At 53.8% G+C, this 14,855-nt stretch overlaps 1 protein-coding gene across 1 annotated transcript; it reads right to left on the bottom strand.

Moving 5' to 3' along the window:
• Positions 1–1,160: 1,160 nt before the first annotated feature.
• LOC111139803 (melanoma-associated antigen D4) lies at positions 1,161–8,902 on the bottom strand. Its single transcript, XM_022492204.1, has 13 exons — positions 8,840–8,902; positions 7,617–7,857; positions 6,494–7,333; positions 5,935–6,138; positions 5,767–5,830; positions 5,455–5,534; positions 4,977–5,068; positions 4,278–4,357; positions 4,154–4,196; positions 3,639–3,701; positions 2,590–2,704; positions 1,597–2,027; positions 1,161–1,392 (listed from the first exon to the last, which is right to left on the bottom strand). The coding sequence occupies exons 2-13, from the start codon at positions 7,824–7,826 to the stop codon at positions 1,383–1,385; spliced, it is 2,232 nt and encodes a 743-aa protein (XP_022347912.1). The 5' UTR covers positions 7,827–7,857; positions 8,840–8,902; the 3' UTR covers positions 1,161–1,382.
• Positions 8,903–14,855: the final 5,953 nt, after the last annotated feature.

The following is a 14,855-nucleotide window of genomic DNA, read 5'->3' as shown; positions in this document are numbered from 1 at the left end:
CAGCATCCACGTGGCCAAGCAGGGGCTCAGCAGCCGGACAGGCAGAAACCACAGCAGTGGCCAGCATGGCAGAAGCCCAGCTGAGGCCCGACTTCAGGGGAGGAAAACTTACACAGCTAGCTTCCTGGGGGTGTGACCTATGAAGCCCCAGATGACCTTGTGCTCGGAGGGGCTGCGCACCCAGCTCACGGCTAAGCCGTCAGTCTCTTGGAAGTCTTCCTCATTTTTGAGCAAGGGGACCCACGTTTTTCATTCGTCACTAGGCCTGTGAAATTACATGCCTGGATCTGGGTCAGGAGCCAAGTCTGGGGGAGAGAAGGGAACCTCTTCTTGGGGAAAAGAGGCAGTGGGGTGCAGGGGCCCTTATGCGATTCACTCCTTCTTAACCTGGGGCCTCGTCCTCCCAACTATGGACATCACAAAGCTCCGGACACTGTCCCAGCCTGCCACTGAGCCCTTCCCAGGCGTCTCTGCTCTCACTGCCAGTCACTGGAGGAACTCCAGTCCCAGCCCCACTCCTACAGGGATCCCCCCAACCCTTGAAGACACCAGGACATAGGCCCGGCCTTGGCTTCACCGGGAGGGCCCTGCTTCCAGTGAAGAAGAGCTCCGGAGCCCACCAACTGGCCTCGGGTCAGGGTCGCAGGCTGTCAGGAGGTCTGTTTTCATTGAACCTACTCTGTGGGCAATAATGCCTCCTCCTTCAACCTGCTGGAGGGGTGAGAACGTCGCCAAGGCCTATCTCATCGTCCTTCAGCCTCCATCTGAGGGAGGGATGAGGTGCTGAAGTTGTGTGGAGGATGAGGGAAGGGTTCCAAGATGGCACCTCCAAAGATGGGGAGGAGGAGGTGGGCCCGGTTCCTTGGTGGGAGGGACAGCGGCACCAGCCCACAGCCTTCCACTCCATCCCTTTTCCTGCCACCTCCCCCACCACTGGCATCTTAACTGGGGTTGTACCACATAGGAAATCATGTCACTATGTCGAAACTCATGGTCTAGACACTCAGCTGGCACCTCTCCACATCTCCCCAGCACCCTCCCCACACCTGCTGCCTTCCAGGCAGAGGCGGGTAGTGTCTAGGTCACAGCCCGCAACCACGTGCCACTCAGAGCACCACGGGCACAGGTACGTGAGCAAATAAAGGAGGAAACGTCCCAAATAATTTTGCAACTTTACTGGAACACTGATACCAAAAACATGGAAACACGACAAAAGCGCACGACAAAAGCGCACGACAAAAGCACACAACAAAAGCAGGAAGGGCAAAGAGAGCTTCATCTTGCATGCCACCTTGGATGGGCTGGTAGAAGCTGCCTAGAGTGCTGTGTTAAGGAGGGATCCGAGGAGGCACTCTGGCTCGGTGAGGGACTGCTGCGGTTCATCAGCGCTGTCTGTAACACAAGACAAAAGCCGAAACAGGACTATCGATAGACGGGAGAAGGGGAGGGACGCGAAGAACAAAACAAGTGTCTCTCACAACTCTTTGTTCCCCGACCCTGCACACCCAGGCCTGCCCCCCCAGCCCCCGACCTGACTTCTCACAGCCCCTTCCCACCCCCTCCCTCGGAGTTTCATGTAGCCACCGAAAATCTTACTGGATCCAGGAGAAGAAGTTGGCACTCGTTCTGGCGGCATTTCTGGTCCGGATGGTGGAGCTGGTGCTGGGCCCATCTAGAATGCTGGTGCTGGCCCCACCATTAGTGCCACTGCTGACGCCAGCTCTCCAAGTGGCCCTCCGGTTGGCACGGTTGCTATTCAGGATGTACTGATGGTATCTGGCCCAGAAAGCAAAGGGAATCCTGGCCCAGGCGTCGCCAAAATCTCCGTCCTCATCCCAGGTCAGTAGCTCCACCTGTATGTCATCCCAGCTCCAGCGTCCAATCAGAGCTTCATCCCCGATGTTCATCTGGGCTCTCATCTGGGCCCTGGCATGTTCCTCAGCCATATCCACGTCCATCGTCTTGAAAGCATCATCCACAGCCTCCAGGAAATGAGCCTTCCATTCCCGGGGGTCTCGGTTCTGATTCTGCGGTAGAGTAACAGACACCATCCACACAGCTACCCCACGTTCACTGAGCACCTGCTTCCAGCCATCCACCCTCCCGTGGGCGGTGCACGGTCATGACAAAAGTCAAGACCAGGGGCGCCCTGGGTGGCTCAGTGGGTTAAAGCCTCTGCCTTCGGCTCAGGTCATGATCCCAGGGTCTTGGGATCGAGCCCCCCATCAGGCTCTCTGCTCAGTGGGGAGACTGCTTCCTCCTCTCTCTCTGCCTGCCTCTCTGCCTACTTGTGATCTCTGTCTGTCAAATAAATAAATAAATAAATAAATACATAAAATCTTTAAAAAAAAAAAGTCAAGACCACTGGACTCCGACTCTCCTATGACTCCGTGCCAGCCCCGGGACCTCACCCCATCCCTCACCCTTACGACACCTGTGAACTTGCCTAAGTTACCGACTTGGGAACCTGTCCGGATCCTCACTGGACCAACGGCCTGAGAAGGAGGCCATAGCCAAGAACCAGAAAAGGTATGGCAAGTACCAAACCCACACCCCACCGCCGGGCCCCAAACAGAGGCTCTCTGCTACCTGGGCGATGAATCTCAGCACCCTCATCTTGCTGGTCTCGTGACGGGCTCGCAGGCCCCAGAGGAATTCATACTCGGGGGGGCTGCTATTGGGGATCTTCTTGTATTCCAGGTACCTCAGTGCAAGAGGAAGAGAAACGTTTGCTTCCAGCCAGGCAGACCTGTTGCTGCACCAAGGGCCCCCAGGTAGCCCCTGCCCAGCCCCGATACTGCAGCTCAGCTCCTGAGGGAGGACAGTCCCGGCCCTCCAGCCCATGCCTCACTCCCACGCTCCCTCCTGGGGTTTCTGCCTCCAGGACTGAGGCCTACAAAGAAGCCACGTCGAGGTGCGGGGTGGGACACGTGTCGGGTATCTGTTCGTAGGAAGGCCACAAGTTTCACGCCCCTTGTCACAATGAACCCAGATTCCCATCGGGTGTGTTGTAAGCACAGGAGCCACTTCTTCAGGCCCCCTGCCATGAGCACACTCCATCACAGGCCCCCACCCACGGCCTAGTGGAACCCTGGGACAGTCCACCATAGAAGAGGACCGTAAAGGGGAGAAAAGCGGCACACCCCGTGCATGCCCTCCACTCTGTGTGTGCACGCCTGGGCGCGTCTGCGTGCACGTGGGCATGTGCAAGTGTGCCTGTGTGAGTGCACCTGTGTATTCTCCAAGGACCTAGGTAGGACAGGGTGGGCCTGACCAGAAAGTTTGGAGCACGGGGCTCCAGGACCCAACGGGCCCCTTACTAGCCAGGGCCATACTCAGACTTCCACTCTCTGAGCCCCAGGTTCCTGGGATGGAAAGCAGGAGAAATTCTCCTGCAGCCCGCGGGGCAGGTACCAAATGGCAGGGTGGTTCTAATACTCTGTCAACTTCGACTCCTTTTCCCCAAGGCTGCGCTGGAATTCTACTCCCTGCCAACACTCACATACCCCGCCCACCCTCACACCAGAGACACCTATCCCTCTAGTGCCAAGATCTGGCACGGGGAATGGCTTGCGCAGCCAGACCAGCCCACGAGGAATGCATGAGCGTGAGACAAAGTTAACTTGGCCACTACTTACTTCTGCTTCACAAAATCCTCTGTAATGAGCTTCCTCAGATCTCCAAGGAATGGGTGCCTCACCCTAAAGGCCAGGAAAGGAATCCGTAACTATAGACAGTGGCAGTGCCCAGATGGGGGCAGGAGTACTCCCTAGCAGGGCGGAGAGCTTCCCAGCCCGTAGGGCGCGGGGCGGGGTGGGGGGGCGGGGGGGCAGGGGCATCCCCATGGAGGCCTGGGATGGCTGCAGGGGTCACAGGGCCACACATGTCAGGGATGCCTTAGGCAAGGCTGTGACTGGAACCCCTAATTCTCATGGGTTCTCTTGGATCTCATCTGGGGACAGAGAAGGGACATGGAGCAGAGAGGGGCTGAGAGTTCAGGACCATTTCCCCATGCACCCTGGTGAGACCCTCTGCGCCCTACCCAGTCCAGGACGTCCACTCCCCTGCACTAAGCCCCCAAGCTAATCCCATCCCAGGGCCACTGGTGTCCAAGGACAACGCTGAGGGGCGGAAGCCGAGAGCCCAATCATACCCAGGGCGCAGTCCCATCTTGCGCAGTGCCTCCCAGAGGACAGCTGTGAGGGGAGAAGAGCCACGAGACTTCAGCACACGAAGCTGACTGTGGGCAAACCCCAGCTGCGGACCCAGCCACTCACCCTCGCTGGCACGGTTGCCATTCATGAAAATGACTCCCAGAATCACCAAGAGGAGGCTCAGCCTGGGAGTGTCCTTGGTCCTAAAGGTGTAGAAAGAGAGATCCTGTCCAGCAGCCGTTTGCCCCAGGGACTAGGGCTTGCTCACCCAACTAGCTCTTCCCAGATGGCTGGGCGACCGGGTGGTTCTTCCCACTCTACATATGGCTCGCTCTCTCATCCAGACCATTCATTCCTCTGTCTGAGACTGAATCGCTTCAGGCCTCAAATGTGGATGCAAACACATGGGTTCAGGCGGGGAGCAACCACTTGGCAACAGTGTGTCTAGAGGGGGCATCCAGACCTCCCCTGCCCTTTGAGCATCAGGAGTTACACTGGACGGGAAGCCTCCTTCCCCCAGGACCACTCTGCCAAGCCCAGACCAGGCACGTAGCAGAAAGAGGCAGGCAACAAGAAGCCTGCTTTCCCGGGAAGACGGGGTGGTGTGGTAGTGGGGTGGGGGTGGGGGGGGTAGGGGGGAGCCCTGAGAGCACCAAGGCTTCACTCCAGGCCACTTCCCCTTTCATCCCCTAATCACTGGGCACCACTAATGGTGGGTGGGAGCTGTGCCAGGCACCAAGGCCCTGTTTTCCCATTTCTCTGAGGAGAAGGGGAGGGGGAGGCACCAGTGAGGAAGGCCCCAACCCTCCTGCCCTTTCTTACTTTCCCAGGAGGCGAGCTGAGGAGTCCCGTGTGCACACGAGAATGTACAGGTGTTCTTCCTTGTCAATTTCCTTCAGGTGGATCCCAAACTTCTACATGGGGAAGGAAACAGCATGAGAGCAGAAAGCCACACTGCCTGTCCTGCAGGCAGGCCCTCTGTTCCCCGTTGGAAGTTTCCCTCAGCAGGGACCCCGAAGTCATGGGGAAGACTCAAGAAGAGAGGCTGCAGAGGGACTGCCTTGTGGGAGCTCTGGCACTGGCCAAAGCAACAGGAACCACTTCAGGAGACAAGGGACACTGAAAGAACCCGAGGGAGAGGGACCCTCCGGGGAAGGAAGTATGCAGTGGGTGCTCCCAGGAGAAGCTAGGGAAGCTTTCCCCCAGCAGGTAGTACTGAAAGGGGGCCTCAAGGAGCTGGAGGGCTCAAGGCTCCCCTGCAGCTCTGGCACCACCATGAGCTGCCCAGGCACTCGCCCACCTTTTCCAGGGTGTATGTTGCTCGTTCAATGATCTCGGGGAAATGTTCGTCGTATTCTCGGATGACATCCTTCATCATGTCTGCAGGAGGTGAGAGAGGTGGAGAGAGCACGTGGGCTGAGCAGGGGCCAAAGAGCTGCAGCAGCCCCTCGGTCAGCCCTGCTGAGGGGAGCACCGTTGGGGACCCCACCCCCACCCCCACCCCCCTTACTGTGCAAATGCGGCGATCAGCTGGGCATGCTGGGTGGAGGCATCTGATGCCAGATGGGACAATGCAAGGGCAGAGCTCGGGGAGGGGGCCCGGGTTGCCTACCTGAGCGCTTGATGGGGATCTTCTTGTAGTCCTTGATCATCAGATATTTCACCAACTTATTCGCCTGGAGGAGCAGCAGCGCACAGGGAGATCAAGACATGGGTGACCTCCAAGAACTGGCCCACAGGAGAGGAGAGGTGGGAGATGGGGGAAAGGCAGGTTCCTTACCCTCTCCTGCAGAAGGGTCACGTTGCGGGGTGGCAAGCACAGTACGTGTCTTGAGGGTACCTGGGACCTCAGGGCCATTGGGGGCCGGGGAGCCATCTGAGCCCGCACCGTCAATGGGGGCTGCGATGCTCTCCAGGTCGGTGGGACCGCAGGAGGCTCTCTCTCCTCCTCGCTGCTCTCATATTCATCATCCAGGTGCTTGGACTATAGCGTGAGAGGGAGGAGAGACCCAGGGCTACCAGGTTCGCCGTGCAAAAGTGCCCAGCACACATCTTAACCAGAGCAGGTGCTTGGAAATCAAGTAGTACAAACAGCAGATGACGTGTGCTGAGTGCTTACTACGTGCCCGGCACTGAGCCAACCTCTTCTCCCTCCAGGCCTGAGGGCAGAGACTTTGTGCAGTCAAAGCACGCTATTGCACTTGGGTTGGACAAACATGCACAAGCTGAGAGAAGGGGAGGGGGGGGGGGGGGGGGGGGGGGAGGAGGGGGCAGGGATGAGGACTGAGCAGTGAACGGAGGGGAGCAAGGGGGGATGGGAGATAGCAGGGAGGTCTCACCTTCTTGGTCCTCTTGCCTCCCATCCTGACCCAGGGCTCAGCACTGTGCTGAGCGGTGGCAGCTGCACCCTCGGGCTCAGGGATGCTCGGGGCCATCTTGGCCTTGGTGGCAGGTGCTGGCACAACATTCTGAGGCTCCACCCACCGAGTCTTGGCGAGAGCCTTTCCGGACTTGGTCGTCTTGGGCCGGGTGGCTGCCCCCTCCCTGGCAGGTGCTGCCTGGGGCACCCCGGAGGAGGCAGCACTTGGGCCCTCTGGGGCAGCCTCTTGGGCCGGGGCGGGTCTCTTGGGGCGTGGAAAGGCCATGCCACTGACACCTGCTGGCTGGGTGAAGTCAAAGACATCGTTCTGACCCAGGAAAGCTGTCTTGGGCCGGGTGGCATCCATCTCACTAGCACAGGGAGCCTGAGCGAAAGCACAGGCGGTACTGGGGCCCTCGGTAGCGGCCTCTTGGGCCTGGGAGACTGGCTGGGGCTGAGTGGACGCTGCCGGAGCCCCCGGGGTGGCCATCTCACTGTTGGCTAGCATCTGGGAGGAAGGGGGCAATGGAGCAGCACGGGTTGTCTCGGGGGCAGCTGCCTGAGCCTGGGCCGCATGGGTCATGGGCTGGGTATCTTCTCCTGAAGCCTGGTCTGTGGCCACCGGGCGGTTAGCGACCACCTGATTATAGGTGGCACGGGCAGCAGCGGCGGCGGCCCTAGCAGCACGGTTGGAGGCGGCTGCGCGGGCTACGTTGGCAGCACGGGCAGCAGCCTCATTGGCAAGTGTTTCTGGATCCAGCTGAAATGCCTCCATCAGAGTCCTAGCCAGCATAGGGTTTTCCAGTTCCCAGGGCTCATTCTGTAAAGCCAGAGAGAAGGGTAGGGGAAGGCAGACAGCTCTGTGTGCTCCCATGATGCTTCCCTGTGCTGGCCAGCCTCCTCCCTGCAGCCAGCCCCCACCCTGCCCCCCAAACCTTCCCAAGCCCCCTTTCTCTGAGCAGGAGAGGGAAGGCTGGGGAAGCTGGGCATTCCTTCCCCCACTCAACCCTCCCTTTCATCCACCGCCCCTCCCCTCCCCAGCAGCTTCATGGGGGAGGGGGCAGAAGGCCCAGGGCCAGCAGGTGGCCCCCAAGGGGCCTCACCGATAAGATGCGAAGGCCTGGACCCAAGCTCCCAAAGGCTCTGAGGATACGGATGTCAAAGCTGGTGAGGGTGCCGTAGCCTCCAAAAGCACCGAACTCTTCATAGTCGTTTCCTTCAACCATCTCCTCCTCCCCGACTTCATCACTACCCTCATCCATGTCTTCAACGTTGTAGGCTTCCGATTCCACGCGGTAGCTTCCCTCAGCCATGCTGGGGGTCCCAAGGAGAAGAGAGCCCAGCCTGGGAGGGAGGGTAAGGCCTCCTCAGGGGGAGGGGGAGGCGGAGGGGGCGGGACCCAGTGGGAGGTGGGATCTCTCAGGAGGTTGGGGGGGGGGTCGGCAATCATCAGGTTACTAGGCAGTACAAGGCGGGGGAGGAGGCGGGAGGGGGGGGCTCGCGGGGGGGGGGGGGTATCTGTTGGGTTAGAGTCTGTCAGAGACAGAGCTCTAGGAGAGGGAGAGAGGTGGTCGGAGGAGACCCGGCACTTAAAGGGGAGTTTAGGATGGGCAGGCTCCCCATCCCAGCGGCTAGATTTGAATAGGGGGTGGACTGGCGGGCTAGGGTCTGAAGAGTCTCACAGGGGATGTGCATGGAGACAGGGAGAAACAAAGGGCTTTGATTTAACGATGAAAGGGGAGCAGATGACACAAGAGGGCTTAGACAACAGGGGCCCGGAAAAGCTTATGGGAAACTGAATCCAGAGACCCTCTGGCTAGGTCCGGGCGGGGGCATTCAGCTGATTCAGGTCTGGGTTGGGCTCATACAGGAGGAGCTCTAAGGGGTGGGGGCGGGTGGGGGGCGTTAGGGGCTCGGACCAGGTGAGGCATGGATTGGAGCGCTGGAGGTCTCAAACCCCAGGACTGCAACTCCAGGAAAGGGGCAACGGGGTCAGCTGGTTGGGAGTGATCTAGGAGTGGTTGGGGTGGGGGTAGGGCCGCCGCTCTAAGGAAGCTCAGGAGGCAGGCAGCACACGGGTCTGCTGAAGGGGTTCGGATCCTAGGCTCCGGTGTAAGTAGCGCTCGGATCAGAGAGTCCTGCGTCTCCTGCCGGGAGAGGGCGGCGAGGGCGCGGGGGAGGGTCCTACCTAGACCGTGGGTCTAAGAGGGGTCGGGTTCTGAGTGCCTGGGCTTTGTTCAGATCCGGGTGTGGGGGTGGGGAGGGCGCAGCGTGCCGGGTTCCACTCGCCCTCTCCCGGTCCGCTCTGAGACTGCTGGGTCCTTACCTTCCCTGGGGCTCCAATGGCGTCCGTCCTCAGCACCAGGAACCCCGCAGCCGCGCCCTCGCCTACTGCTGCCAGCACAGCAGCTCCGACCACCCCGCCCCTTTTCTCCGCGCACCCCCCGCGGCCGGGCAGCCTGCGCATGCGCGGACCCCTCCAGCCCGCCCGCTTTCCCAACAAAAGCCCTCTCCACCAGGTCCCCAGTGCGCATGCGATCCCGCGAGTGGGTGGGCGGGGTGGGGGGCTTTTTCGCCTTCCCTCCAGATACCCGTCACCCCTCCTCTGTCCCGAGGCGCGCGCACTCACAGCCTGTGGTGCTCTTGGACCACCCAATCATCTACCCTTGATCCTCGCACTTCTCTTCCCTGCCCTCCGGGTTCCCGCTGAACTCCTCCGGTGTGGTCTGAGGTACACTATGCCTGGCTTCCCCAGCATGACCCCTAGGTCACAGACACAGAGGTCTCTAGTTGGGTCTCTAACTGCAACAAAGGGAATGGAAATGGCCAGGGGATGCCACTTGCCTTTGTGTTCCCCAGCACTATCCATCCCTGTGGCCCCCAGACACCCTGGGAACATTTGCTTCCCCAGCTACTCTTTTTTTTTTTTTCTGAGATTTTATTTACTTATTTGACACAGAGAGACACAGCGAGAAAGGGAATACAAGCAGGAGGAGTGGGAGAGAGAAGCCGAGCATCCGGGAGCCCGATATGGGGCTCGATCCCAGGACTCTGGGATCATGACCTGAGCCAAAGGCCGAGGCTTAACCCACTGAGCCACCCAGGCGCCCTTCCCCAGCAGCTCTTAATGCGGCTTGGGCACCACAGCACACTCGGTGCTGGGGCTGGTCTTCCTCTCACAGCAGCCCTGGGAGGCAGATGTCAGCATCCCCATTTTACAGATCAGAAAGCTGAGGCACAGACACACTGCAGGAACAGCTAAGGCCACAGAGCCAGTCAACAGAAAATGCAAAATGTGGGCCTGAATCTCCCTGACTCCAAACCCCATGTCCCAATAGTGCTGGCCTGGGGACCGAGGCGGGCTCCCCTCTCCAGTTTGAGCGACAGACCTACTCCTCCTAAACCACACACACACACACCCCTCTTCTGCCCTGCCAACACCTGTCCCAAACAAGCAAAGTCTGTGCTCTCTGAGACCCAAGCTCATGCTCTGCATCCAGGACACAGGTAGGGACACCGCTCGCCTACTCTAGGTGGGTCCATCCAGGTGTGAGAATTGCTCCTTGGGATCCACTCCCTGCCCCAACTGTCAGGCCTCTTCGCTGTGAGCGACACAAACAGGCTGCCCCTGAGGCCTTCCTGGTGCCTGCTGGAGCAGCCAGGACAATCAGGCACTAGTGTGTCTGAGCCATGGCGAGCCCCGATTCAGAGTAAATGTTTGCCCCGGGGTTCCTTCCAGGGCAGGGGCTTGGGGCAGCTGTGGTCTTGTGGAAAGAAGCTGGGCTGGTCTTCAGAACTCCAGGGATGGAGTGCCTGGCCAGTCTGTTGCTAGCTGTGTGAGCCTGCCCAGGTCACCGTACGTCTCTGAGCCCGGTTTCTCAATATGCAAAAATGGGAAGCACAGGAAGCACTTAGTTACCCAACCCAACCCAGGCTGCTATGCTTCCAGAATGACTGGAGGAACTGCTTCGGAGGGAGAAGATGCTATGTTTCCAACTCCGATTGGACCTGTGCTTTTTACAAAAACCACGGTGGGCTTTTATATTTGTTTTTAAAGTCAGCCTCTCCGGGACTCCTGTGCATGAATGGAAGCTATTGCTAGGACCACAGCTTTTACTCTCCAGTGCCCAGTATCAATTCTGGCTGGTTGGATGGCTTTCCTCAGCTGTTGCATAGCAACCTCCGCTGCATCTCTTCAGCCCTTCCTGTGTAACACGTTTCCGTGGGAGGTGACCAGACCCTACAAATGAAAGCCTTGACAGACTGCTCAGTGCTAGTAGAAAATACTATGTTCCCATCTCAAACTGAACCTGTGCTTTTTACAAAAGCCATAGTGGACTCTTATATTCGTTTTGCTATTTGCTTTATTATTTAGTTTTTTCTTACTTTCTCCTTTTTAAAATTGAGATATAATTGACAACTAACCTTATGTTAGTTTCAGGTGTACAACATAATGATTCAAAATTTTTATATATTATGGGATGATCACCGCAGTAAGTCCAGTTAACATCCATCACTATATATAGCTACATCTTTTTTCTGATGATGTGGGCTTTCATTACCTTTGTTTTTATATAAGTCTCTCTCTCTCTCTCTCTCTCTCTCTCTCTCTCTCTCTCTGCTATATAACTATTTATGCTAATAACTCCAGAATCTACAGCCCCAGTTTGAACTTCACCTTTGAGATCCAGAGCCGTCTATGCATTCTCATACCTGACATCTCTGCATGGATGTCTCGAGGGCTCTTCATAGTGAGTCTGTCTAGAACCAGTCACTTGGTAAACCTCCTCCCCCCACACACTCACACTCCCTGTCTCCCTTGTTTTTAAAATTCCCATCTTCACCTCCTCAGTAAGTGGCACCATTACCCACACAACTACTCACCGCAGAAAATGGAAGTCCCTACCACCACCCCCCCTTGCTCATACACTGCACCCAGAACTCTGGAACTACCTCTCCGTGTGGCTCTCCCCTCCCTTCCTTCCAGCAAATTCTAGTCATGTTGGCCTCTCAGAATTCTCAACTCTGTCTCCTTCACTCAGGTCCTCCACTGGGCTCTGTTTGTTTCCAATCTCCCCGTGCTGTAGCCTGTAAACTCTATCCAGGCAAGAAGTTGGAAGAGTTGGGCAATCTGAGGGCTCTCCATGTTAGTTTCCCTTCTCTCAGGGACCACTGTCCTGTGTTGCCTGTGGTGCCGTGAGGTAAAGCACAATAATTGTTTTGGTTTACAGATATTTAGGTGGGAGAGTAAATCAGGTTCCTGTAAATCCATCATGGCTAGAGGCACGATGGTATAAAATTTTTCTTAAATCTGAATTTTTTTTTCCACTGAATGGCTTTAAGAAGTGTTTACTTTGCTATGCGTCCATTGAAGATCTACCGAAGTGACTAGGCACAGATCTCGCATAGTGTGTATTCATGACATTCTTCCAGTCTGATCCGCCTCACTCCTAAAGAAGGGGGAGACCAGAAAAAATATAGAATCATTCAGGACCAGAGGTAAGAATTACAGAGAACTTCTCATCAGAAACAGTGCAAGTTATAAGAAAGTGGCATACCATCTTTTTAATAGTGAAATAATTAATTACTGTCAACTCAGAATTTTGTACTCAATGGGTATCTTTTTAAAGTGAAGTGGGGGGTGCCTGGGTGGCTCAGTCCCTTAAGCTTCTGCCTTCAGGTCAGGTCATGATCCCAGGGTCCTGGGATTGAGCCCAGCCTTGGGCTCCTTGCTCAGCGGGGAGTCTGCTTCTCCCTCTGCCCCTCCCCCTGCTCATCCTCTTGTACTCTTGCACTCCCTCGCTCTCAAATAAATAAATAAATAATATTTTTTTAAAAAGTGAAGTTGAATTAAAAGTTTTTTCATACTTACCAGAGTTGAAATAATTCATCATCATTAGGTATGCACTATGAGAAATATTAAAGGATGCCTTTCAGGTACAAGAAAAATGGCAGTAAATGTAAATATGTTCTATAGAAAGGAATAATCAATACTGGAGATGCTAAATATGATGATAGTAATAGAATGTTTATTTTTTTTTAAATTCCTTATGAATTAATTCAGAGTGTAAACAGAGATTCATAACAATGAATTGTGGAGTATAAATTATGTGGAATTATTAATTTCTTGGACAATAATAACACAGGGCCTGGGGGGAATGTAAGTATACTGTGGCAAGACTCTAATTCTACAGGTGAAGTAGTACAATATTATCTGACGGTAGACCGAGGCACGTTAAAGAAGCATCAAGTATAAACCCAAATGGACTTGTCCAAAAAATTATGGTTAATAAGCCTACATGGGAGATCAATGATATCATGAAATGCTCACTTTACTACTCATTCATTCATTCTGAGAGAGAGAGAGAGAGTGCTTGGGAAGGGGGAGGGACAGAGAGAGGGGGAGAGAGAGCATCTGAAGCAGGCTCCACAACCAGCATGGAGCCTCACACAGGGCTGGATCTCATGACCCTGAGATCATGACCTGAGCCGAAATCAAGAGTTGGACCCTTAACCGACTGAATCACCCAGGCACCTCCTCACTTAATTTGAAATAAATCCTAAAAGGGGAAAACAATAAGACAATAGATGAGCAAGTAGAAAACAGGTAGCACAACAGCTTTAAATCCAACCATATCGATAACGGTATTAAATACAAATGGTCTAATTCACCAATTAAAATGTAGAGATTGACAATTTGGAGTCCTTTTTCTTAAAATAGACTTTATTTTTTTAGAGCACTTTTATGTTCACAGCAAAATTGAGCAGGAAGTACGGAGCCATCCCATAAATCTCTTGCCCAAAACAGACACAGCGTCCCCGACTATCAACATCCTGCACCAGACAGGTATACTTCTTACAATCAATGAATCTACATCCATACATCATTATCACCCAAAGTCCACAATTTACATCAGTGTTTACTGTTGGTTTTGTGCATTCTGTAGGCTTGAACAAATATATAATGACATGTATCCACCATTATAGTATCATACAGAATTGTTTCACTGCCGCCCCCCATCCCCCTCCCCAAATCCTCTGTGCTCCACATACAAACTCCTCTCTCTCTCTCCCCTGACCACAAGCAACTACTGATTTTTTTTTAAGTACTGTTGGCATAGTTTTGCCTTTTTCGGAATGTCATATCATTGGAATCATGCAGTATGTAGCCGTTTCAGATCGGCTTCTTTCAGCGAGTCATATGCATTTAAGTAAGTTTCCTACATGTCTTTTCATGGCTTGCTGGCTCGTTTCTTTTTCATGCTGAATACTGTTCCATTGTCTGGGTGTGCCACAGTTCATTTATTCATTCACCTACTGAAGGACATCTTGGTTGTTTCCAAGTTTTAGCAATTATGAATGAAGCTGGTATAAACATACATGTGAGATTTTTGTGTGGACATACATTTTCAGCTCATTTGGGTAAATACCAAGAAACGATCCATACAGCTGTACTGCATGGTCCGAGTAGATTTAGTTTTGTAAGAAACTGTCAAACTGTCTTCCAAAGTGTTCTTACTATTTTGCATTCCTACCAGCAAATTCCTACTGTTGCTCCACATCCCCGCCGGCATTTGGTATTGCCACCGTTCTGGATTTGGGCCATTTTCATAGGTGTGCAGGGGCATCTCACTGTTCTAGTTTGTATTTCCCTGATGACACAGGACATGGATTTTAAAAATAAGATCCAGCTATACGCTGTGTAAATCCCACTTTAAATATAAAGGTGCACAGAGGTTAAAAGTAAAAGGATGGGAAAAGATAGATCATGCTAGCTGTAATTATAACAAAGCTGTACTGGATATATTAATATCAGACAAAGCAGATTTCAGAACAAAATGTATCAGCAGGGATAGAGAGGATCACATATAAGAAGATTCTTCATATTGGTAATCGGCTAAAACGGCCAATTCATCAGGTAGACGTAAAAATTCTAAATGTTTATACACCTATAAACAGAGTTTGGAAATACATGAAAGAGAGAAAGATTCACAATTAGTTAGGGTCGGAGATTTTAAGTCTTTCCTCTCAACAACTGAACAAATTGATGAAAAAGTAAGTGTATAGACTGAAAAACACTATCACCCAAATTAATCTAATTAACATCTTAGAACACTCTCCCCAACAAAGAACACACACTACTTTCACATGTAGACGAAAATTGACCAAGATAGACAGTATATTCCAGGCCACAAATAAGTCTTACTGCGTTTGACGGGATTACCATCACCCGAAAGATTTTCCTAGAGGACAGTGGGATTAAATTAGAAGTAGCTAACACAAATGTATCTGTAATATTTCAAAAATACTTGGAAAATATGGAATACATTCTTCAATAACAG

Source organism: Enhydra lutris, unplaced genomic scaffold, assembly GCF_002288905.1.
Source record: "Enhydra lutris kenyoni isolate GAN:26980312 unplaced genomic scaffold, ASM228890v2 scaffoldscaffold119, whole genome shotgun sequence".
Lineage (NCBI taxonomy): Eukaryota > Metazoa > Chordata > Mammalia > Carnivora > Mustelidae > Enhydra > Enhydra lutris.
Note: the sequence above shows the minus strand (reverse complement) of the source record. Positions and strands in the feature narration are given on the sequence as shown.